Below are 25,440 nucleotides of genomic sequence, written 5' to 3'. Positions count from 1 at the left end.
CTGTTTTGAACTCAGTAAATGCTCCTAGTTATTTGCGCCTGACATTAGCAAGTATTCCTTGCAGATTCACTAGATTGTTTTGTATATTAAATTCAGCTTTGGAACTACCATATACATGATGAATTTCCCATCTTTGAGAGCACCCTTAAATAGTCTCATTGCAGGAATTGAAACCAATGTGCCATCATTCTTACAACCCATGCCAAATGGCATGTTTGCAAAAAATAGGGTCTAGTTTACATGCCAGCAGGATATTAAGCCTGAGCACCTAATAAATTTATCAGGAGAATTTATCTTAAATTCATATTTAATTACAGAAATTATCTGTAATTTTGAAATGCCCTTTTTGAATCAGAAGTTCAAAAACAATATTTACTTTACCAGAGCTGTTGTCCCAGAAATGGATGAAATCAATGAATTGTACTGTACCTTGGACTCATGTAGATCTATTGATTTCAGCTGAAACGCTGTAATCTCAGCATACTAGTAAAAATGCATTTTATCTAATTTGTTGCTCAGCTGTTCCTAACAGAAATATTGTTCTGTGCTTGAATTATTTGTAATACGTAGATAATATAGGTGAAGGGTTTTAAAACCAAAAGGTAGAGCTTCCTTCTTTATTCCTACATAAGAATAATAATCTTGCAAATTTAAAATGCAAAATAAGATTTTATTTAATAGACTTCAGTTTATAAATTTGGAACAACTTTCCAAAATTGAGAGAATGACTATTGTATCATAATTTTCTGTATTTGTAGTCCTTTTCATTTTGTTTAAAAAAGTTTGATAGCGCACAAAAGAATATAACAAAAACATTGCATTTTGGTGAATAGAAAAGAATTTGAAAGCCATTTGCTTTGTAAGTGCCTTTTCCTACACGTTTCCTACACGTTTTCAGCATGTTTGGTGTCACTATTTAAATTGGTGTTCTTTGTATGAACTATTTAAACACAGCCTCTCGGGAATTACTTCAATTGGACTATGTGTCATTAAGATAATGCCAGCTCAAAGAGAGACACAGTGCTTCAATCCTGCTTTGAATGCTTTGTGTTGTCCGGGTCACTATAATGGCATATATCTTTCATAGTATGCAAAAGCTTTGGAAAACATTTGTTGTACTATGCCAGAATTGGGCTTTCAAATTTTCAAATGCTTCACTGAAAAAATGTTTCACTGTCCTGTATATTTTATTGTCAGGGTGCCTTCCAATTTCTCCTGGTGATATTATGAACTGACTTAAGGAGCTGCATCTATTCTTTCCATCAGTCCAAACCCTCCCTAGTTTCCACAGTCTGAAAAAAAGCCCATTGGGAGGGATTCTGCCTTTCCTTGGCATTTAATTTAAGAGCACTGAATTTCATTAAATGATTCTTTGAAATAAATATTGAAAATAATTCTCTTCCATCAAACTGATTGAAGAACTGTTGGAAAAAATACCGAGAAGAAATATCTCTCTGTGATATTAGGCTCAGCTTGATCTTATTTTCAGAACAGAAAACAGGTCTGTTAAAAAAAAAAAAAAAACATAAAGCAGTGTGACTGGCAGATATTCTAAGTACAGTCAATCTAATTGTTTGTAATAATAACTGAGAGTATAGAATCAATGAGCTAGTAAATGATAAAGATGCTTGTGAGGAATAATTGAATATGGTTTTAAGAAGAAAAGATGCTTCCCCTTGGAATCTTAATTCTAATCCTAATCCTAGACCAGGGGTCTCCAACCTTGGCAACTTTAAGCCTGGCGGACTTCAACTACCAGAATTCCCTGGCTTTGCAAAAAAATGACGATATGTCACGATACGCCACATGATGCAATTGAGTTTGACACCCGTGCCTTACATGCAGAGGTGGGTTTCAGCAGGTTCTGACCAGTTCTGGAGAACCAGTAGTGGAAATTTTGAGTAGTTCAGAGAACCGGTAGTGAAAATTCTAAATGGCTCCACCCTCATCTATTCTCTGCCTCCCAAGTCCAAGATGATTGAGAGGAAATGGGGATTTTGCAGTACCCTTCCCCTGGAGTAGGGTGGGAATGGAGATTTTTGGGGGGGGGGATTTTTTTTTTTATTTTTAAACAAAATTTAAAACATAAAACAATTATCATCCATTATAATTACAGAAAGTGTATTGATTGGTTACAAATCTTTTGTGCTTAATCCTCTATCCAACATTTTCTTATTTAACAGTTTATTACATTATTATTCTCATTTACCAATTATTTAACAGTAAATTGTCCTCTATAAGCGGGGAAAAAAAACCCTTTATATGTTTTATTATCTTATCCATTTCATATTTCATATTTCATTTCCATTCTTTCTTGTCTAACCATTGATAAAATAAATCTCATATCAAATAATATTGTTTATCTTCTTGTTCCCTAATTTCAAATGTCAATTTACTCATTTCAGCACACTCCAAAATTTTCTTGATAATGGAGATTTTATAGTATCCTTCCCCTGCCACCAAGTCACAACCACCATGCCACGCCCACCAAGCCACACCCACAGAACCGCTAGTAAAAAATTTTTGAAACCCACCATTGCTTACAGGTATTACAGGTATGTGGTTCAATCAGATGAATTGACACCTGGCCTTGATTGGCTAGTGATCCTTGTAAAAATAAAATATTTAATCTTCTTTCTTATGTTACCATCAGCCCCACCAAATGTTCTCTGCATTAAATAAATTAGAATCCATATTGGTCTTACGCATTTTCATCACTCTTTCTCAGATCATGCCCTTGAATAATTTGTGGGCTTTGGGCCATTCACACATTAACATGCAGCACAGACAATGCCTAATTCATTTTATGCATATCTTCGATACAAGGGAATCAGCAATCCATTTTCAGCAATCACTATGGCTATGTAAAACCATATTAGCCCAAACGGACATCACTTCCATTTCTAGGGTTCTCCTGAGAATCCACCTGGGTATTTCTAAGATTTACTCTTTGCTTTTCCAGATCTGCCACCTATTTTTCTCCAGCGAGAACTGTTTCCTATCAGAAACTAAACTAACATGTAGCTTCCCTTGCTTATTAGCAAACAAAATGCAGTCTACTTTGTGTGGATATATGCATAGATATATGAAGAGCCAACAAAAAGCCATGACAGAGAGCTGGCTCATTACATGATTGATTTGTAGAAAACATGATTTCATCTGGCAGAAGCTTAAAAAAAAGCTTTAAAAAAGCATTAAAAATCCCTTAGTCTTTTCATATAAAGAGTTTAGCATACAGTATATATTGTAAGCCAGAAAAATGGGATAAAAAGACAAAAAGTCCAACATTGCAGCTTTAATATTAAGGTCTTTCTTCAGCCAATTCAACAACAGTATTTTTGTAGGAACACTCACCTGGATTAAATCTGAGCATTCATTCAGGAAATGCTTCACTTTGGAACAGCCAGGTTGTTCCTTTTTGAAAAAGAATGAGTGGCACTGTATTTGGAAGTTTCTGCAGTTTATGTCATGCCTGCTTGCTGGGACTGTTTATTTTAGCTATTTTTATATCATTGCAGAGAGAGCAACTTTATACAAAGCTTACAATAATGTTATGTTCTCTGTGCTCCTTAGTGTTTATAACATGACACCAAGTAACTCTGATGTCTAACATTTTTTATGCAAATCTGAGTTCACTTGTAAGTTCAAGAGTGTTCCAATACTATAATACTGAAAAATGAAAACAGCTTTTATGTCTTTCCCTTTTTTTTAAACCCTACCTTTATTTTCATAGGAAACACCTAAAACTTGTAGTTAAGTATCTGTCCTAAGACACCCATATTCAAATCTTAGTTTTGTGTTTTGAAAATTAACTATTTTGAGAAGCTATTGAGAAAGAAAACACGCATAATTTTCACACATACTTCTTGAGAGGGTTTTTTTTTTTTTTTTTTACTGTTTATAAAACCAAATAGAACTTTTTCCCTTGTTTTTGCTTACATTCATAGGACTGGAAGAGCTGTGGTTTCCAGATGTTGAATTGTAATGCCTATCCATTATTAGTAGATGTGGAGTTTTGCAGCATCTCAAATTTCGGCATCCAGTGTACAGGCACAAGAAAACTTGTTATATTTTAATAACCGTGTCCTGAAGAGAATAGGAAACATCAAAAATTAAGCAAATGATAATGATGATTAGTTTCATGTCCTTTAAGTCACTAGATGACTCTAGATTCTCGCTCATCCTACTGTTGGAAGTCGTGCACAGTGTAAATCATGCTCCCGATTTCCCACAACAAATTCATGAGTTAGGTTGAACTGAAAGTCTAAAATCATCTAGTGAAATGGATTGAAACCTGGGTGTCCTCATTTCTAATTTCAACCGCTGTACCACACCCACTATCAGTGTTCTATTTTCAGTGTTGGCTAATTGAAAACCCTTGGGAAATGTGGAAACAGGTCATGATATAGTTAGCTATTTTCTCTTGCTTGTCATCAGCATTAATTGGATAATTACAGTACTTGAGCACAGTGGGAGCAGGTTGAAATGGGTGTAAATCTAAACGGAAGGAATCATACTGTTGTTCTCTACAGATGGCTACAAAGAGCATGCTGGTGAAGCCTACAATGTAATTGAAGATACGGGAAGTTACAAAGTGATAAAAATAGGAAGGTAGAAATTTAGAAGCATAAGAAATAAAAGGAGGATTTTGTCATGACAACACTCCTGTCCATGTCTGTGCTTCCCATTCTTTTCTTGATACTTTGTAGGTAAATAATTCAAGTGTCACCAATGACAGCTTTGAAAATGGTGCAGAAGCCAATGCAAGAAAGGGACTACCTTTTTTTAGATGACTGGTACAGATAAGAGCAAGTGGGACCAGCAACAGCTGTTTCACAGTGAAGTAATGAAGTTTAGGGTTCTACAAGAGTCTCTCCTCCAATTCCTCCTGATGCTATACATACAGTTAACCAATGCTGAAAATATTTATTTCTCATTGGAATGTTTTTGGTTTCCCCTGTAACTTTTTCTTATTTTTCTCTAAATATGTACCGGCAGTCCTCAATTTATGATGGTAATTAAGTCTGGAATTATGGTTGTAAATCATTGCAGTCATAAGTCAAAGTATCTACAAAACCAAAAGCAATTTGCCAGGCTTTTTCATGGCAGTCTTTAAGTGAATGCCACAGTCACTATGCAAATATCACAGTCTTAAGTGAACCCATTTATTTGAATGAGAGTTTTTTGCTGGAAACTGACAAAAAAAAATTGCTGGAAACCAGTGATAAACATTGCAAATTGTGATCATGGACTGCTGTGACTGGTCATAAAACTGACCAACCTGACATTTAATCACGTGACCGCAGAAAGAAGGTGGCACAACAATTTACAATGGCTGTGGTGCTTTGTGCCATAAAGCATCCATTCTGTGGTTGTTTTAACTTCAAAATGTTATAAAACAACCAGTCATTATGTAAGGATTACCTGTACCTTTTTTTCTTTTCTAGAACTTGGTGATACTTTTCCCCTGTGCCCAGGTGATTCATTTTGGACTGCCAAACTACAGGCATTTAGAAAAGTTGTTAGCCATAAGTACTGTATCTATAAATGATATATATAACAAATTCTTACCGCTTAAGATTCTATGCACTCCATCTCCCATTTTTCATCCCCCTGCTCATTTGTCAGTCAAACTCATTTGGAATTTCACTCATTTGGAATTTTCCTAATCCCTTTGAGACTTTTTTTGGTACCTCTGTTGTTTTGTCAATCGCAACTGTTGAAATTAGTCTGTGCCTGTAGATATCCTCCTTTCGATTATCCCACTTAGAGCAGAGATTACTGCTAATACATTTAGGAAAATAGAAAATGCTAATGGTGGGTGAATAAAGCTTTGTTAATGCTTTTTATGAACTTTATTAAGCCATTTTATCTATATTTAGTCTGCTCATCTCTAATGAATTTTACCCTCAAAACATTTCTGGACAGTGCAAAAGAAGGTTGCTAGATAAAAGGATAGGAAAGTGGCAAAGCAGGATAGTGTGGCCAAGGGAAAGGATTTTGTAGAGTTCACATCTGTCACATTTTTACAGAATCAAGTCTAGTGGTGGAATCAATATTGTTCTCTCTTAGATTGGTAACCATATCAGGAAGAGTTTTCCTTGGGTTTTTCTAGCAGAAGATGCTAAGATTTTGACTTGAGCCCTTCTTAATGAACTGTGTTTTGCTGTTGAGTTATATAGCCTTGAATATATAGCCATTTTGTCATTTCCACTAGAAAATGTTGATGTCGGGACTGGTGTTCACTAGCAATATGGACTTGCATAGAAACACGCGCACCCCTCCCAGTTCTTGCTTGCCATGTGTTCATTTATCATACTAATAGGTGACATCAAGACTGAAACTCCAGCTAACCAGTTCTTTCCTAACACTTCCATCTACTACTTGAAAATAGGACAAGAAAAATAGGCTTGGGGTAGAGTAGGGATGCCTTCCTTGTGGATCTTGTCTTTGGAGGACCTATCTGGAGGACCTATCTGGAGGACCTAGCCCTCCCAGGTAAATTCTACAGGAAATATGATTAGATTAGCTAGGTTGCATTAACAGGATCTTTCCAGTCAAAAGATACAAACCACCACTTTTAACTCATTGATCAATTAGGGCAGGTGATTAAATTTCCCCCAGTGATTATAAAGACCTTGAAGGTTCCCATTCTCTTGTATGATTGTTTCCTAAGCAGCATCTCCTTCCCTCATTTGCTAGGCCATTCTCACATGCCATTACACTTGACCACTCGGGCACACTGCTCTGCCTTGGGCTATGAATATGAACAATGGCCAGGCAGGGACGGAAGAATCTGATCTTACCGCTGCAAGATCAGAAGATAAGTAGAACTTTGGCTTTGCTGATGGAAATTTAGTGGCTGTGCCTCAGCTGAGGGAACCCAACTTCTGTATAGTGCTTTTTTCTTTAAAAAACCTGTGAACTTTCTTAGCCAACCACAGTGCCATCCGTATCCCAATCCATATCCTGTCCTGCTTCTGTGCTTCCTGATTCAACTCTGAATGGTCAGCTTTAACTTGCCTAGCTGTTCCTCCTCGTCTCCCAGCTTGGCCAGCCTGCTGAATTCTAATCCTGGATCTTTAGTAAAGCCAAACTGAATTCACCTTATTCCAATTAAAACAATCTATATGAAGGAAGCCTGGTTGTAAATAAAGCAGTTATCAGGGCAAAGGCAGCAAAAATTATAAAATAGCATCTTGGATCTGGAGACTGTGAGCTCTATGCTCAATCTCAACCTGTTGGGCCTTTAGCTTTTCTTCAGAGGAAGAATTTAACAACTGATTAACTAATGACATCTATGCTGGCTTGGGCATGTCCTGAAAATGGCTAATGGTCGGTTTCCAAAAGATCTCCCGTATGGAAAATTAGTGCAGGGAAAGCACCTTAGAGTGAGACCACAGCTGTGATATAAGGATTGTTGCAAGAGGAATCTAACGGCCTTGGGAATGGACATTAATGACTGGGAAACTTTCACCTCTGATCGTTCAGCTTGGAGGCTAAAGATGCAGCATGGCCTTCTCCAATTCAAAGAGACACTTGTTCAGCAGGCCGAGGCAAAGAGGCAGTCCCAGAACCAGCAAAATCTGGGGGCTGGGCAGGGGACAGAATGTATCTGCCCTCAGTGTGGAAGGATTGCCACTCTCGAATTGGCCTTTTTATCACACCAGATACTGTTTTAGGACCTCTTTCCAGAGCATGATACCATAGTCTTTTGAGACTGAAGGTTGCCAATAAATTGAATGAACTGGACAACATCCTAGCTGGCATTCCCCTGGAACACATATAGTGCTGAATAAGGGAGGAGGCAACTACATCCATGAAAGATCCTAGCATTCACCCAAATGCTTTAAAACAATTGGAAAAGGAGGGAAAGTTGTAAGAATATTAAGTACTAGCAATCCCAGCCCCAGGATTGGAAAGCTGATTGAAGCAGGCTGCAGATGGGGTTAGGAATGAAGCTGGTAAGACAAGAACCAGCAGTTCCCAGGCCTCAAAAGGACTGTAATGTTGGCAGTTCCAGAGAAGAAAGCCTTGGGCTTAAAACCTAGAGCAGATTCCTATATAAAGGCTTTGATTATATGTAGAGAGATCTGTTGTAAAAGGTTTCCTTCTTGTCTGCAATAAAACATGTATTCTAGCCAAGTCACGTACAGGAGTCTACCACCAGCCAGTCAGTTCCAGAGTAAGGAACTGCGAGTATGGAGAGCTTAGTTTTACAGTCATGCCAGGCCAAAGTATGATAGATAAAGCTGAAAGGAGAGTTTACATGGGGCTTCAGTCAAAAGGGCTTGCAAATCCTTTTGGGTTTACACCACACATACAAGGATACATAAAAAAAGATGGGAAATTGAGTTGGGGGGGGGTTGAATTATATTTGCATACAAATGAATACTGCATATACATTTAGCCAAGGGGATGGTGGGGAGATTGAAAACACTTACATTGTGGGGGGAATACTGCAAAAAGTTATTTTGGTTGTTCTGTTGCCCAGTTTTTGTCAGGTCTTGAAGTAAATTGAAATATTGCAGACATAATGCTGTCCTAATTACATAGTGCACTGTTGGCTGTTTTGCAGTGTGGGCTTTCAATTTGAATGTTGTTGATAGGAGAACTAGAACAAAATATCATGTGATAGCCATCTGGATACCTCCCCCCTCTCATTTTCTCATTCCTTCTGATTAAGAGGCAAAGGGCTGCAGTGACTGGCATTAGCGCAGCTTACAGCATTCCCTTGTTTTTGGTGTCTCCTTAATATATATTTATGAAAAGCCTGTGCATGGAAGCTAATTGCAGTATCAAGTACTGTGCTCTCTGGATAACATTGCTGAAAGAGTCAAGCACTTTTGAGTGTTATAAAGTGGTGTAATAAAATGGGTAATTATAATCTAGCATCAAGGAGCCCACTCACATAATACAGAAGAGAAACCTTGCTTCCTTTATGTATCACAAAAAGACAATAATGAAAACATTATTTCTCTTCCTGGATTTTCATCCAGTAGATCAACAAATAAGCTTTAACTATTACATTAATACTCAGAAAGTGGACTTAACCAGCTTGATGTTCTTCAGAAGGATTGGAGCAGAAACATCAGAATTCCAGTCTTGCATTATTATTGGAAATTTGGAGAGTTATCCTAAAACATGCGGCGGGTACCAGATTGAAGGATGTTGCTATAGAAGATGTGGGGCGAAGTTGCAGTTACATTATAAGGGTAATTGTTTTGCTTGATGTTGAACCCCTTAGGTACTAAGTATATGAACCCAGCTTGGAGTACAGGATTTCCACAAATAGCATTAAAAGTATCATTCACATAATTACAGCAGCACAAATAGTTTTCGCCCAAAACTGGAAAAACAATGACATACCATCAAAAGACAATGTGATTAGAAAAATTATGGAGAGTGGGGAAATGGATAAGCTCACAAAGGAGATACAAGAAAAAGATGAAACAGAATATTACTTAGTCTGGGAGAAATGGTATAAATGGTTGGAGGAAAAAGGGAGGGGGACAAAGGAAGACTAAATAATGGTTAAATTAGGTGGAAAAATATAGAAACAAATTGGAAAATATAAAATTGTGGAAAGGAAATTAGGTACATGTTTATGTCAAATGTAAATAAAATAATTAGAATAATAGAATATATTATAACGGTATATATATGATATACTAGAAATACATGTATAAAAGATATATTAAGATAAGAAAGAGAAAATGTATAAATATGGATTGCTGATGCAAAGATGTTGAAAAGAAGAAGATGTAAATATTTGTTTTTGTTTTTTTAAAAAAACTTTAATAAAAATATTAAAAAAAAAAGAAGTATTTGAATTCTAAAGCATGTAGCAGCAGTGAATATTGCTACTTATGGATAGCTTGTTTCTGCTTTTTTTGTTTGTTTGTTTTAATGCTATTCTGTTTATGCCCTTTAAAAATATTTTGTACTATTTTAAGGCCAAGGTTAAAATCTACATCCATCAAAGTCAGGAGCAAATATGTTGTGACTTTACTAGCTCTGGCTCTGTGAGTTTTCTGCAATATTCAGGGAAATCTGCCTACATAACAGTTGAGATATTAGGGCTACTGACTTTCTCTGCAGTATATGCAACTCAAACAGAAATACTAACTTGTTAATGCACCTGCAATATGATAGCTTCTCTGCAGGATAAAAATAGTACTTCATCCATTAGACAAAAGCAGCTTTTTCGTTTTTAACAAATTGTCTGCTTCTTTTAATGTTTTTGTTGTCCAGATTCTAGGTTGCTGTACTATATATAATTTCGAGTAATAAAATATATAAAAGCACAGTGTAAGTGTATGGGAAAGGGAGGTTATGTTAAGGATGCCATGCAGTTCTTACGTAAAAAGGCTGTACTTCGTACACTCCACCTTCTGCAATTCCTCTCATTCAGTTCCCCAGTTCTTCTGCTGAGACCCAACACTTTTCTGCTACTGGAATCTTGCAACTTATTTTCTAAATTGCTTTTGAAGATTAACATAGAGACTAGCCTCAAGATATATGCACTGGGACCTGAGAATTTTCACTGCTGCTGTTGTTTCCAGATTTCAGATCAAATTGGAATTAAAAGGGCTGTCCTGGATTACATGTGATGAATTTTGAGCAAAGCCAGAAGAGAGTCAATTGATTAAATGCAAAGTTCTTTGAGCAGATTTCCATTCGTGGAATAGGAAAAGTTATTTTCACTTATTCCAACCACCATGCAGTTTGCTTTTAGGATTGGCATATTTCTTCTATTTCTGTTTGTGGAAACATTTATTGGATCACAAACATCTTCTGTGAATGAAAAGCCTCATTCTGTAAACCTTCACGGAGGAACCTAGTCTAGCAAAGTGTGTGTAACTCTAAATAGGAGTAACAATAATTTTCTTTTTTACTGTGATGTCAAATAAATGGCTCACTTGACTTTGAGAGTTAAAAAATGGTTTAAGAAGGTTGTCCTTCTGCAGAAGTTCCTGTATAGATGTAATCTATATTCTGTCTGTTCTGTGGTGCATGTTTTGGACCATACAAGCTTCATTTTCATTTTCTAAAGGGAACTTATATAGTTCTTAGAGATAGCAAAAAAATTTACAAATCAGCTATTTGAATGAAAACACATCTTTTGTTTTAGAATCTATTTCCAAATATCTATGATGCATTCATATTTATGGAGGGATTTGGTCAACCTTTTTTGTGGGAGAGTACAGAATAAAAATATCGTATTCTAATGAATGAACAAATCCTATAATTGGTAACCCATGTTATAATAGTCTCTATCCTTTAGAGAAATCTCACTTGCTAATATTTCTTCTGTCATTAACCAGTGGTACATGCTCTTTTATCAACATTCTTGTGATCATAAATTAATGCATAGTCATTAAAAAGGGTAAATAATAAAAACAGAATTTTGGTATATAGTTGTAAATTTGTATACCAGGGACGCATTTTCCACCTTCTCTGCATCCTCTTGCCTTATAATTTATCTAAAGAAGATCTATTCTTGCCCAGCCTTAAAACAATAAGGCAAATGAATTTACTATAGTTATTCAAGCTGATATTGTATAGCATTTACTTCATTACAAAATGATTTTATTCTGTGTCCATAAATAGTTATCAGAATACTTGTATTGATTTTTTGGAACTATAAGGAACTTTCAAAATAAATTGAATGATGAGTAAGACGCAAATATATTTTCAGTTAACTAGTACTTTTAGTCTACATTGTAGATACGTCAATCTGCAGAATTATGTATATCTCTGTATCCATATGGCTTGATACAAGGTGAAAATTACTTTCAAATCATCTTCAGAGACCAGGAGCTCTGTTATTTTTCTATTAACACTCCCATTTGTTCAAAGTGAATATTTAGCCTGATTAGTGGCTACAAGTAGACCTTGACTTATAGGCATTCATTCAGCAACCATAGTTACAATGACATTGAATGAATGGTGTTGTGATCAGTTCTCAGACTTCCAGCCATCCCAGCACCCATACAATAATGTGATTGCAATTTGAGGACTTGCACTTAATGACTAGTTGCAGTGTCCATCAATCACATGATTGCCATTTTCAATCTTCCTTGCCAGCTTCCCTGGTAAATCAATGGGGAAGTTAGCAGGGAAGATTGCAAGACACTGAGGTAAGACTCCCCCACCCATGCACACTCCTTGAGATCATTTGCACTTGCATTGTATGAGTGCCCATGTACCCTTTCTAATCACTGCCTTCCTCGCAGCCTTCACATCCCTTCCAAGCTTTTCCTTACTTCTTGTGCACCCTCCCGTTGTAGCTCTCTCTTGCACCCTCACATCTCTTGCATCTTCCTGCCCCCCCTCCCCCAGAAGCAGCCAATTACTTGCTAGCAACTGTCTGCCAGTTTTTCCACAATTTGTTAGTGGGAAGCTAACAGAATGTTGTCTTATCTAACGACCGTGGGATTCAGTTAATGATGGCAACCCGGACTGCCATTGCTCAGCAGTGCAGTCAGATTTTATGACCCTCCCATCATTTAAGCAACAAAAATTGCTATTATAAGTCATGGACTATCTATCTATATATTCAGAGAAATCATTGTTAAAAGTCTAAAGTGAAATGTGGATATCTGTAACATTGCTTTTAGGCCTTTTGCACTGAAAACTTAAAATAGAGATGATTTGTAGCTATAGGTTAAGATAAGAAAAGGAACAAGCTTCTGTAACAATCTATAAATGTTATTTGTTATCTTTCTGGATTTGTCCATATTATCTGACCTAATATAGATCATAAAATCTTGCTGCCAATTTTTTTCCTCTTACTTTTTGACTTATTTTGTACTGCTACTGAGCTGTTAAATGTACAGTTGTTCTGAGAACATTAAGGCAAATTTAATACTTATCAACAATATTACCAAAAGTAATAAATAGTGCCACTACATTATATTCCGGAGATCACTTTTTTTAATGCATAGTAAAGTTAAACCTCTGATTTTAGTTAGAAAAAAAAATCAACGTTTACTGTAACATTTCAGAGAATATAGTATTGAAAGCAGAGTGCAACTCCATACGCATCTTTTCTGAACAAAACTCTGTAAATTCAGTGGAATCTTTTCCAGATAAGTTTTTTGTTGTTGTTAAAAATGCTTAGCTTTGGATAGAATCAAAAAAATTGGCTCCAGAGCATTATGCAGCTAAACTCATATAACTTAAAATGTTTATTATTAGTATATTAGACTCATAGAGTTGGAAGATACTTTGGAAGTCATTCAGCCCTCCTATTCATATCTGACGTACAACCACCTAGTTTCTATTTGAAGATCTCGAATTGTGGAAAACTGATCACTTCATGTGGCAGCTTGTGCTACTGAATAATATCTTGTTCAGTCAGAAAGGTTCACCTGTTATTTGTCATCTTAAACCTATTTCCTTATACTTTTAAACCTGTTAGTTATATCCCTGCCCTTTGGTGCAATAGAGAATAAATCCTTCCTTCCAGCTTTACAGATACTGGAAAAACTACCAATGTATCTCCCTTCAGTCATCTCTAATGACTCTTTAATCATTGGTCGTAGGGCTTAGTTTCCAGACTCATCTTGGAAATGTATAGATTTTATGCCAAAGAAAATTTAGTTTAATTTAATTTAATTAATCATATTTCTAAGAAAGATACATTTCTGAATTTAAATAGATTAACAATTCTCATTGGAAAAAAGATGAGAGGGTTTTTTAAAAGAATGGAAAAATATCACAATTCTGAATAATTGTTTCTATAAAACAAAGCATGATCACCTTCAGGTATTAAATCTAGACATTTTGTGTAAATGTATGTCTGTGTTTAAATGATTCGATTTATTTGTATACCTAAGTTAACTTGGCAGGGAAGCTCTGTTTAGTCTCTTAGGTCATATTGCAGAAATATATATTTACAGGGTTGCATAATAGTTGTATTAATACCTAGCTCTCAGTGCTTATGTGATGAGATGTGGGATAATCTAAAGATTCTCGAACCTTTTTAAGGCTCCAGAACTTTTTCATTAAAAATAAACTACTGGAACTCCTGATAAAATGGGGTGGGATTTCTGCATGTCAGCATGCAACCCTTCTTGTACTTTTGCTGTTCCTTACTAAGGGTGAAAAAAGTTTAGTTAATTGTCAAGAATTTTTGTCTGGAAACTATTCTGTGATCCTCAGTTTTTTTTTTTTTTAAAGAACCTGGAATTTAGACCTTGGACATTGTACTTTGAATCTACCTATAAGCCATTAGTTTTTAGAATTTTAATTCTGTGCCTTATCAGAGTTTTGCTCCATATTATGATGCAGAAATAAATTATTAGTTTGTGTCTGGAGGGCATATTTAATATCATGTTTAGATAATGTGGAGTGAGAGCTACAGTGCATGATCAGAGGTTGCAAAGTGGTTAGGGCCTAATCACACTCATGAATGAGGGCGGCATTTTCTTTATTGGCTCCCTCCTTCCATCCCTCCAAAGTAGCAGAAACCAGCTGCTGAGTTTTAGCCATGACACAGTTGTAATGTAATGGTGTAATCAGAACTGGTTGGGGAGTAAAATAGATAGAAGGAAAACCACATGAAGATTAAGAGCACAGGTCATTCATGCTTGCAGTAATGCAAAAGTCCTAAATTTGGTACCATTGACTGTGTTGTTCAGAAATTTCAGGTACATTATCCACTCTCAACTTCCTCAGCTTTCATGAGGTTGAGGAATGCTATTATATATCCTTTATTTCAACTGTGCAGTAAAAGTATTGGCTTTCCACTAATCAGTATATATATGGCATGCTCTATCATCTGTCTGTCTGTCTGTCTGTCTGTCTGTCTGTCTGTCTGTCTGTCTGTCTGTCTATACATACTTGAATATCAGATTTATTTTATTATATAGTAGATGTTCCCTATTTTTCATGATGTTGTTGCATATCTTTCCTATTTTGATTTATTTCAAACACACACACACACACACACACACGCATATATAATTTTATAGTGTTTTGAAAAGCATATTGATACAGTTGGTTGGATTGACAAGTACTACTAGAATTATTTATCTCCACAAAATCAAAAGAATTATATAAAATCCCATGATCATATATTCTGTTGTGCAAATGTTAACTGACTAGTCAAATATATTTGTCTGGGAAGAGCAGAGCCAGATGGGGAGAAATGAACAATTTATTTGGACACAAAAAAAGAGTGCTGAGTTGGATCATTGCAACAACAACAAATACAAGTGTGGTAGCTTTCTGTGCAAAAGAACGACATAATACTTTATTGGCTTAATGACTCTTTTACCCTCAAAGTATCAGAGCATGGCCACCATTAGGGTTTTTAGATTATTGGCTCTAGAAAAGGAATTGGAATTATTCAGATTATGTATTTGTTCAGCCAAGAAGACATTTGGGTTTCTTTAAGGCCTTCATCTTAAGTATGTCTTTGGGGAAATTGATACCATTATTGCCCTCAAATGAAGGCAAATGTATGTGCCTTAGGATAATGTCGCAGGATCCAATCTGAGCCAGTCACTGGGACTAGAGGTTTATTCTTCCAAGCTTTCGGGCTCATGCTGGAGCCCATCATAGAGGAAGAGAGAAGTTCCCTGATGATTGGCTCCAACATGAGTCTGAAAGCTTATAAAAATAAACATTTAGTCCTGGTGACTGACTCAGAAATGGATCCTGCACCATTATTGCCCATTTACTTATGATAATTGAAAACAATAATTTTGTTGACTGCTTTTCAGGATATATGCCTCATTTATGTCATTTAGCATTCCCAAGTCTTGAGGTCTTGAGCTTCATTTGCTTGTACCCATAGAACTGGCAGGATTAGTAACGTTGAGTTTGATGTCAGTATGGAGATGGCTGTGCTACTTTGCACTTAATTTAATCCAGATACTTTTCATGGACTTCTGGGTTGAGCTTCTTATGCATTTCAGCCAGCAGAGAATGCCAATTATTAATATTTGTACTCATCCCAAAGCTGTCTTTTGCCAATATTTGGAGAAAGGCTGATGGTTTTTTTGTTTTGCCATCTACAGAGAATGATCCAATTTTAAATCTTTTGTGTTTTTTTCCTGAACTTATTGAACTTTAAAAATACTACAATTAGCATTTCTTTAAAACCTTAACTACAAATATTTTATTCCCACATTTAGGTGGCTATTTATTGATTTAACTGTATTGTACTTGATGATAAGCACACACAATTTAAAATTTCTATCATTATTACTATTGTACAAACCATAAGATTAACTAATAATAACTGGTTGTATGGTTTTTCACCAGTATCACAATGTAGCGTTGTTATTGTTTTAGTGTTGTTCAACCTCCTGTAAAGATGTGTATTATTTGTGTTTTTATTGTGCATAGCTATGCTTAAAACAGGGCTGAAAAAATAAAATGTACACGAGGTAATATTTGTAGCTTATGTGTATCTAATAGTATCAAAATAGTTCATGCAACAAACAAAGCAAAACTAATCATTTTTCTTACACTTTCCTGTATTTCAGGGACGATGTTCAAGGGAGAACTGCAAATATCTTCACCCACCACCACACTTAAAAACACAGTTGGAGATCAATGGCCGCAATAACCTGATTCAGCAGAAGAACATGGCCATGCTGGCCCAACAAATGCAACTAGCCAATGCCATGATGCCTGGTGCCCCATTACAACCAATGGTGAGTATTGATTTACTCTTATTCCTTAGTGTTCCAATGTGACAGCCACTATCTCTGTTACGGAAAAACAGCCTTGGAAAAGTTGCCACTGCAGTCAGAAATTGTCCATCATAGATAAATAACAGAAGAGGGAGAATAACAGAGAGGGAGAATTTTTTTATGATGCAACTCAGGTATCTAGCATCCAGTACACTTTATTGATTAATATCAAAGCAACTCATGTAGAGTAATATATGGCTCAAAATTGGGTAATTTTTTTTTTCTAAAGACCTGCACTAGTATTAAGACTGTCACTCGTGCTATGTATTGTATTTAGCACATAGTTGTACAGTGTGGCAATATTAGGCCACTTTAGACAGCACCAGAAGATCCAACTCCATCATTTGGCAAGAGAGAGTAACTAGCAATACAGTTTCCAGAATAACTGGCAGTACTACATCATTTTACTATTATTATTTTTTGTAGAGGCACCAATCTCTACCCACCTAATCACTGAAGCGCTTTCCCTTTTGTTTCTGCTTCCCACTTTCTTCTTCATTGTCCCACCCTTCATATCATCATGTTAGTATCAGTCCTCCATTATCTTTGCCATGGTCTTTCCCCATCATGTTCCCTCTGTGGTTTCTTGTTGGTGAATGCAGAACTATTTTGGCCTATGACATCTGCTCATTCATACTTGGAAAAGAAGACAAAAGAAAAATTAGGAGTAAATGCAGTATGGTATCATATGCCTGTACTGTGGTAGTGATATCAAGAGAAAGGATTTCAGAGGGAGGATTAGGGCTGTGTTGCAAATATGATATTTGCCAAGAGCCGTTTGTTGAGTGGTAAGTAAGTTTAATATGATATAGTATCCATTAGTAGCATTTTCCCTTCCTTCATAAAGAAGATGCTTAGATTGGGACATCCAATTTTAGATTTTGTTTCAGGACAAAGAGTAGCTTACATCCTTGGCTTTAATTGACTTAGACATATCTTGGACTTATTCCAAAATAGACCCATTGAGTTTAGTTGAACTACTGCATGATAAATAGGGTTAGTAAGACAGTCCTAAGCTCTGATATTTTTGCACAATGACCTACATGTAAGTCTGGTTAAGACAAGTATAATTTAATTTTAAGAGGTATCCAGCTGTAAGAAAAGTAGCAAGCAACAACTCCGCATACCAGATTGGTTCCAAATGTCCTGACTTTAATCTGATTTATGGACACAGCAATAAATACTTCAATTTTTCCAGAAATTATTATAGACTAGTAGAGTTGGAATTGTTCTTGCAACTTTGAAAGCCTGGTTTTAATCCTCTGTTTTTAGTTTACAAATTTGATGAGCAGGATAAACAAATCAGCTTTGGCAGGAGTAGTGAACTGAAACATGCTTCCTTTAAACTAATAATAAGGCAACTAGTCAGACATCTCTACTGTGACGGCAATGGACCTGATGAATAATAAATTCTACCATGTTCAGTATCCTGAATTTTTCCAAAATGTGCAGATAGTTTTTTTTTTAAAAAAACAAAACTTTAAATGGATCATTTAAGGGACTGGGGTTAAAGATAGATAGATAGATAGATAGATAGATAGATAGATAGATAGATAGATAGATAGATAGATAGATAGATAGATAGATAGAGATATAGATAGAGATATAGATATAGATACAGATACAGATACAGATACAGATACAGATACAGATACAGATACAGATACAGATACAGATACATATACATATACATATACATATACATATATATATATATATATATATATATATATATATATTCCACAGAAACGAGTAAACTGTGTATGGAACATGCTAAACCTGTACATTCCATTTTGACTGGTTTCAGCCAAGAACTCAAGGAGTTAATCCCCTTTCCAGAATTTTTTAATTGAGATTTTGTTACTGAGCTATATCTGCCTTGTTTATTGTAGCTTAAAAGAGTAATGAAAAGCCGTTTGATAACAGATATCCTCATGTAATCATAAGTTGGAAGAAAAAAATAAAGGACATACCAACAAAATCCTTTGAATGTTTTGTAAATAAGAAAGCAGTTAATGAAAGAATGCTATTAAAGTTATATTAATCATAACAATGTTTTGAAGTTTAAAAATCAAGTAAGAGTTGAAAGAAACTTTACTTCAGGACATAACTGGAACAAAAGTTATTTTGTGGTAGTGTTTCCTTGTACAGAAGTCTTTTATTCTATGAGATCACAAGAAAAATAGATACAGTTATATCTTGCTAATATTTAAACACAATTCAATCATACTTCAGTTTGAAATGTAATTTAAAGATTTTTTTTCAGACTGCTGTGCAGAAATCCCTGAAATAAAAAGCTGAAATTTTGTTATCCAAAACTAGCTGCATTTGGATGCAGCTAGAAAATATAGATATAATCCTCTATATAGATTTAAAAGCACTTGCTGGCATGTTTGCAACACACGGTCCCCATTGCAAAATGCTGTCATCAGTTTAAGATCATAATGGAAAAGTAACGGGATTTAAAGAAAGGCTTATAAAAAGCAGAGGTGAATCCAAACCTGTCTTTATTGTATGTTTCCCTATTTTAAATTGATTTACAAAGCTGCTAGTGATTGGCTGGAATATTGATGCAACATTTTCCCAATGATACCATGTTAATCTGGAATGGAGAACCTATGCTGGTTTGCATATATCTTTAGAATAAGCAACTTTCCTTAAATTTGACACCTTCCACAAAGGGGGACTTCAGGTCCCAGAAATCTCATTAATAGCCAAATACATCTTGAAGAGATTGAAAAAGGCTGCATGCAAGAGAAAGTTTGGAGTCTAAAAACATCTAAAAAGCCATAGGTTTTCCATTCTGATACCTATACTTTATTATTTGTTTTATTAGAATTATAACTTTTAGTCACAGCTGAAACCTTAGTATCATCAGTTTATCCTTTTCATTTAACTAAATATGATTATTAATGATTAAGTTTAATATTTTAAGTAGTGAACTTATTACTATTATTATTATATTATTATTTCTTCATAGAACCATATCCCTCAGACATTCCAAAAAAGAGGGGGGGAGGGATCAACATATTTCATCGACACTGATTGCATTTATCAATACCAAACACTAAAGGTGAGAAAATGTTACCATTTTGGGTCTTCTTTCTGTTTTCCTTTGTCAGCTGGAAATAATGTGTTCTTCACATTAACTGATTAAATGTACATTCATAGACTGTCAGAAAATTTACATTTCTATGCCAAATAAAGTATTTACTTTATACCAAATAGTGAATAAAATTGACAGTAATAAATGTAAGCCTTGATTTCATATGAATAGTAATGTGCTACTGGAATGCTATCCCCATACCATACTATCATTCAATGCACACATTTCATTTTTCAAAACTAAAGTTAGTTAAATAAACTTAAAATAACTGAAGGGATATAATACGAAAGGAGTTCCTTTTCTTCCATGATGTGAAAAACAAGTATGTGTGCCTTTTGGCTTCAAGTAAATCAGGGCTACAGAGTATAATATAGTGGTTCTTTGCAGATTTAGCAGTGATCCAACTATTGCACTTTGTATCTAATTCATTTGCCTTATTGTTTTGTCTTTCCTAGTATAATATAGTCTCTGATCTTTATTTGATACATACAAGTGGGAGAGGGGTAACCTTCCTTTGCCTGCATTAAAAGAGCCTTGATCTGCGTTGGAAATAAGTTTGTCTCTCCTATCACCACCACAACCAGCCTTCATCTGTTTTCTGCATGAACCCATTAAAACTTCTTTCCGTTGTTAGCTGCACTTTATTGGATAACGTCATGACCATTTAACATAGGAAACAATACCCAATAGCACCAAGTACAGCTTACAGATACGGTAGCAGACCATGTGAAGAACCATGGAAGGCAAACTGATCTGATAAAAATTGGGGATTATAATTATATTCAAATATGACTAAGAATATAAGGAATAAATTATTTTGATAGGAGCCATGCTTTTTTTTTTTTTTTATCATTCATTGAATTCCATTGTTGCATTGTCATTAGCAAGACAATGGAGGAAACACACTGTCCCTTTACAGCTTTGATAATCAGGAAGTCAAACAAATCTGGACTGGGCCAAATACAAAGATTGTGCAGATCTATGGAGGTTCTCAGTCATCCAGGTCATGGTTGTCTCGAGTGCTTTTTCCTCAAAAGGCAACTGGACTGTGTTTTTTTCTTTAAGAAGAAATGTTTTTTCCTTGAGGAAGAAAATCTTTCACTTCTCTTAGATGAGAAATGAAACATCTTCTTCCTCAAAGAAAAAACAATCCAGTCGCCTTTTGAAGAAAGAAAGAAAGAAAGAAAGAAAGAAAGAAAGAAAGAAAGAAAGAAAGAAAGAAAGAAAGACCTTTGATACAAGCTTGGGCAGGTTTTTTGAAGGCTCTGGTCAAAATATAACACCAATTAGGTCTTTTATCTCTGTATCCTCCAAATATATTTGGCTACCACTAATATTGAGAATATAACTCTTTAAATGTATGGAAAGCATATAGTTAGTAGCTGGGATTTTCTGACCTGAATATAGAAAAGCCAGAAGTTAAAGTGGCTTTTAAACAAGATTACCTGAGATATGAAAGTCTGAGTGAGGTATTTTAATCATAATAGCTGCCAATCTAGATGTTGCCAATCCTGGACAGATTAAAACAAACAAACAAACGGATCCTGGGAGAGGCAAACAACAGAGCAAGGGCTGAGTTTGCCATTGTCGTATGATTCAAAAACAAACAAAGAAAATTGGCTGGATATTATTGTCTGGTAGAAAAATATCTGGCTGAGAAGTGAAATTGGATTTTCTTCTAGGTGAGCATGGTATCTTTCCATAGAACTTGTATTATATTTAGTGGTTTTGCTTGCATAAAATCCTACATAATAAATACAATAAACTCATATAATAATACATTATATTTATTATAGATTAATTTATTAACAATATATTTGTTCATTAACAATTTATTCAATTGTTCCAACATAGAGGTGCCTCACAGGAAACATTTGTTAATGTAGTAGAATATGTATGTAAAACAGATACCATACTCATTCTATTTATTTGTACCGTTCTTTATTTTTTATTTTTTTTATAAATAACTTGAAGCATCAAACATATCCAATAGATCTTCTTCCTCATTTCCCCACAACAACCCTGTGAGGTGTATTGGGCTTAGAAAGAGTGGTTGGCCCAGTTCCAGCCCTGGCTTTCGTGACTAAGGGGCATTAGAACTCATGGTATCCCAGTTTCTAGGCTGATGCCTTAACAACCATTATGCAATCCATGAATCATTGCATTAGCAGTATTAATCATGAACTCTATGAAGATGCTGTCTTCTATAAAGTTATGCACCTCATGGCATTCTGACATTGTTGCTCCTTTCCTTTCTAGGACTGCATACCCATGTATGTGGGAGCAGGGGATTTCATGTTTGAGGCAGGATACGGGGGGGAGGGGGAGGAATTTAGACAAGAGGCCAAGAGTAGTCCTTTCTATCTTTTTCAAGTCATTCTTTCTCAGCCATTTGTCCTCTACCTACTTTCCAGAAGAACAAAAAGCCAAAACAAATGAGCAGACAGCGATAGGTGTTTATCTTTCCTTTCCATTGTTTGTATGCAGCAGGTGCCCATTGATGCTGGCTTTAATATGAGACATAGATGAGCCAGCACACGCTATAAATACATGATTTATTTAGCCTTTCCAAGGAAGGAAAGGGTAATATATGGCAGTGACAGCACTGTGTCTCCCATAATTTCTAACCAAGCAGTAAGACAGGTTGTGAAAGATATAGCCCAAGGCAGAGATTGATTATTAATGTGATGCATTCTCAGTTCACTCTAAAACCTCAGATTTCACTCAAAAGATTGCTATTTTCTAAGTATCTTGCCTTGAGTTGATCTCCACCTATAAGGGCAACATGTTATACTTATCAGATTTCCCCCTTCAATTACAAATAAAAGCAAAGTCTCTATTTGTGATAGCAAAAAGTGACTGAATTGAAGGAAAGCAGATGAGACTTTACTCATTTCTATTTTTAGGTGGGGTTGTTTTTTTTTTTCATTTGGGGGCCTGGCAGTTTCAGGATAAGAGCAGAAGATACATAGCAGATCTACCAACTTTACTTTCGTTCCAGTTCACTGTGAAAATAATATGCAGATCATGCTGTTAAGATTTGCTTAATACATAGTTTGCCCTTCCTGTTTGTTTAGTGATGTTCTCAGTGCTAAACTAGTTACAGAAATATCAGAGTAGTTTGATTTTGATCAATGTTCAACTATAGAAGTTTCATAATCCAGGTCCTTTAATTTGATACTCTTACAGCAAGAGGAGTGCAGTCCAAGCGGCACCCCTGGACCTGTCATTGTTTGCGCTCCACTTCATGAGGTATATGTTTTTTGTTCAACATCTGCTTAGGAGTTACAAGTTTGTGCACGTCATGATATCTCAGTTCTGTTCTTTGCCATTCTCCTACTTTTCTTATTAATTACAAAAGTCCTTTATAACTTTACTTAAGTTATAATTGAACCCAAGCATTATACTATGCCCTGGTCTCCCTAACTATGTTTTATTGAATAAAAAAGCTGCATTTGAATAAGAACGTAACCTGTAAACCATAGTTTACAAACCATAATGGGTGGATTACAAAGAAATGCAAATAAATCACATTGTGGCTTAATACAGTGGTGAACTCAGCAATTTAGCTTGATCCAGTCAGAGCTACACTTAAGATAAATCAAAAATAGATAAATAGGTGAGGTGGGAATACTAAAATGCTTAATTTTGTCATGATTAACCAATGTCCCATTGGCTTCAGTGGGTTTGTTTAAGGCATAATGTCATCTGTATGTAACCTAGTGATTTTCTATATTTCAAATTATGCACAAATAGTTTGATGATCTATTAATTGTAATGTATTATTAGGGGTTTCCTCTTTTTTTATATATATATAAATTAAATATTCATTTTTTTAAAAAGAAATAAATGTGTTGATAGTGCATACAATTGTTTCTCAGTACCATAAAGAAAAATCAGATGACACCATTTAGAATAAAAGTATTCCCGTATCCAAAAACAAAATTGCTACAGGACACGCAAGATATCCAAAGGAAATACTGTACCATTTCTTTCCAGCCTGGAATCTCTAAATGTATTAGGACTACTGATCCAGTACATCTGGGACCATGGGATTTGCCCTACAGTCCCAACCCATCTGGACAGATGTATGTGGATTGGGATCGGGGTGGGGGGGACTTCAAACATCTGAATTCACCTTGAGTCTGAGCAGAAGCAGCATGGCATGTTTCCTTCCTTACCTGTTTGATTTGCAAAATTTTGACTCTGATATCCAAGTGGTTATTATTTATAGTGAGCACTTAGGTTCAGTTGCTCTACCACTTTTTCTCTTGTTTGTTACCTCTGGAAGCAATTCCTGCATCTTGGGTTTCTGACATTTAAAATAAGCATGAAAGGGATACTTGAATGATGGTATCTGATTCTCTAAAAGCTCTCCCTCTTTCTTGGTGTTGAGAAGTTGATAGATTTATGTAGGGTTAGGATGTTATTTTGAGACCGGAGGCTATACCTGCTTATGTGACTTGTCTATCCCCTGATGGGGATTTAGTTTTTGATCTGTTCTATTCATGTAAAAGGAGAAATGTGAAAAAGAAACAGTATTTTCACATCTTATCCCCCAAAGATGTAAATTCCTCTTGATGGTAGAGAAAACATCAAATCTTAAGAAAACATTCCCATGATATGAACATAGATTATATTATCCTAAGATACATATATGCCATTTAAATTGCATCACCCTTTCACATTCCCTGTGGGATTTCATTGGTGATACATAATCTTCATTCCTCCTATTTTATTATTTTAGGCCAAAGAACCTGAATTTTTCACTTTCATTTAACGTATCGTAAATGGAAGATATGCTGTTTTTTTTTTTTTATGGAATCAATGCCTGCACAAACTTCTGCTGAACTTTTATTTTTAGATTTTTAAATCCCATTTTTATTATTTTTATAAATAATTCAAAGTGGCAAATACTCCTTGCTCCACCTATTTTCTCCACACAACAACCTTGAGTTGGGCTGAGAGAAAGTGACTTCCAAATGATTGAAAGAAAGGTGAAATAGCCCCCTGCCTAATCCATGAATCCATTTGTGTTGTATCAGTACAGCTGCTCCTTTTTACTAGGTCCGACTAAAATGAATTGGGAGGATAAAGATAGCAAACAAACAGTAAACAGAGTTTTGGTGAACAGATTGTAGGGTGAACAGCAAATGAAACAACATCTGTTTCATGCTTAGGTATCCAAAACAGTTATGCTGAATTCCCAAGGCTCTGCATTCCATAGCTGAGAGAAGTGTCAAGACAGCTTTATTTTGGGCCCAAAACAAATAGATCTCTCAAAGTGCAGATGAGGAGATCCTTAAAGAGGGGATTACCACTTATTACTGAGATCTGGACAAGCTCATATCAAATCGCTATGGAAAACTGACTGCTTACCTCAGTCTTTGTCCAGAAGACTGGAGATCAATCAAAAATAGTGCCCCATTCTCTTATAATGATAAATGTACTACAATGGCATCATATCTCTTATAATACTGTCATAGTAAACTAACATCTGGGAGACCTTTATATAAAACAATTTGATTTTTCTTTTTGGTTTTCTCTCAACCTCCACAATGAAATAAGAGAGGATTTTTCTTGCACCTGGGAAAACCAGCCATAAATTATCCTTTATACATG

General features: G+C 35.4%; 1 protein-coding gene across 14 annotated transcripts in view; it reads left to right on the top strand.

The window, feature by feature from the left end:
* Nucleotides 1-25,440, top strand: part of MBNL1 (muscleblind like splicing regulator 1) — a 181,016-nt gene that overhangs the window by 113,192 nt on the left and 42,384 nt on the right. For 8 of the 14 annotated variants that reach the window (XM_070945533.1, XM_070945525.1, XM_070945520.1 and 5 more), the window contains 2 exons: nt 16,503-16,673; nt 19,693-19,785. In XM_070945533.1, the coding sequence (XP_070801634.1) occupies nt 16,605-16,673; nt 19,693-19,785 (162 nt within the window). In that variant the 5' untranslated portion in view covers nt 16,503-16,604. Of the gene's footprint in view, nt 1-16,502; nt 16,674-19,692; nt 19,786-23,007; nt 23,071-25,440 lie in introns of all 14 variants that reach the window. The other 6 variants (XM_070945530.1, XM_070945529.1, XM_070945532.1 and 3 more) reach the window with 2 other exon arrangements.

The sequence above is a fragment of the Pituophis catenifer genome, unplaced genomic scaffold (genome assembly GCF_029215685.1).
Source record: "Pituophis catenifer annectens isolate HBS135680 unplaced genomic scaffold, rPitCat1.0.hap2 SCAF_6, whole genome shotgun sequence".
In the NCBI taxonomy this organism is placed as follows: domain Eukaryota; kingdom Metazoa; phylum Chordata; class Lepidosauria; order Squamata; family Colubridae; genus Pituophis; species Pituophis catenifer.
Note: the sequence above shows the minus strand (reverse complement) of the source record. Positions and strands in the feature narration are given on the sequence as shown.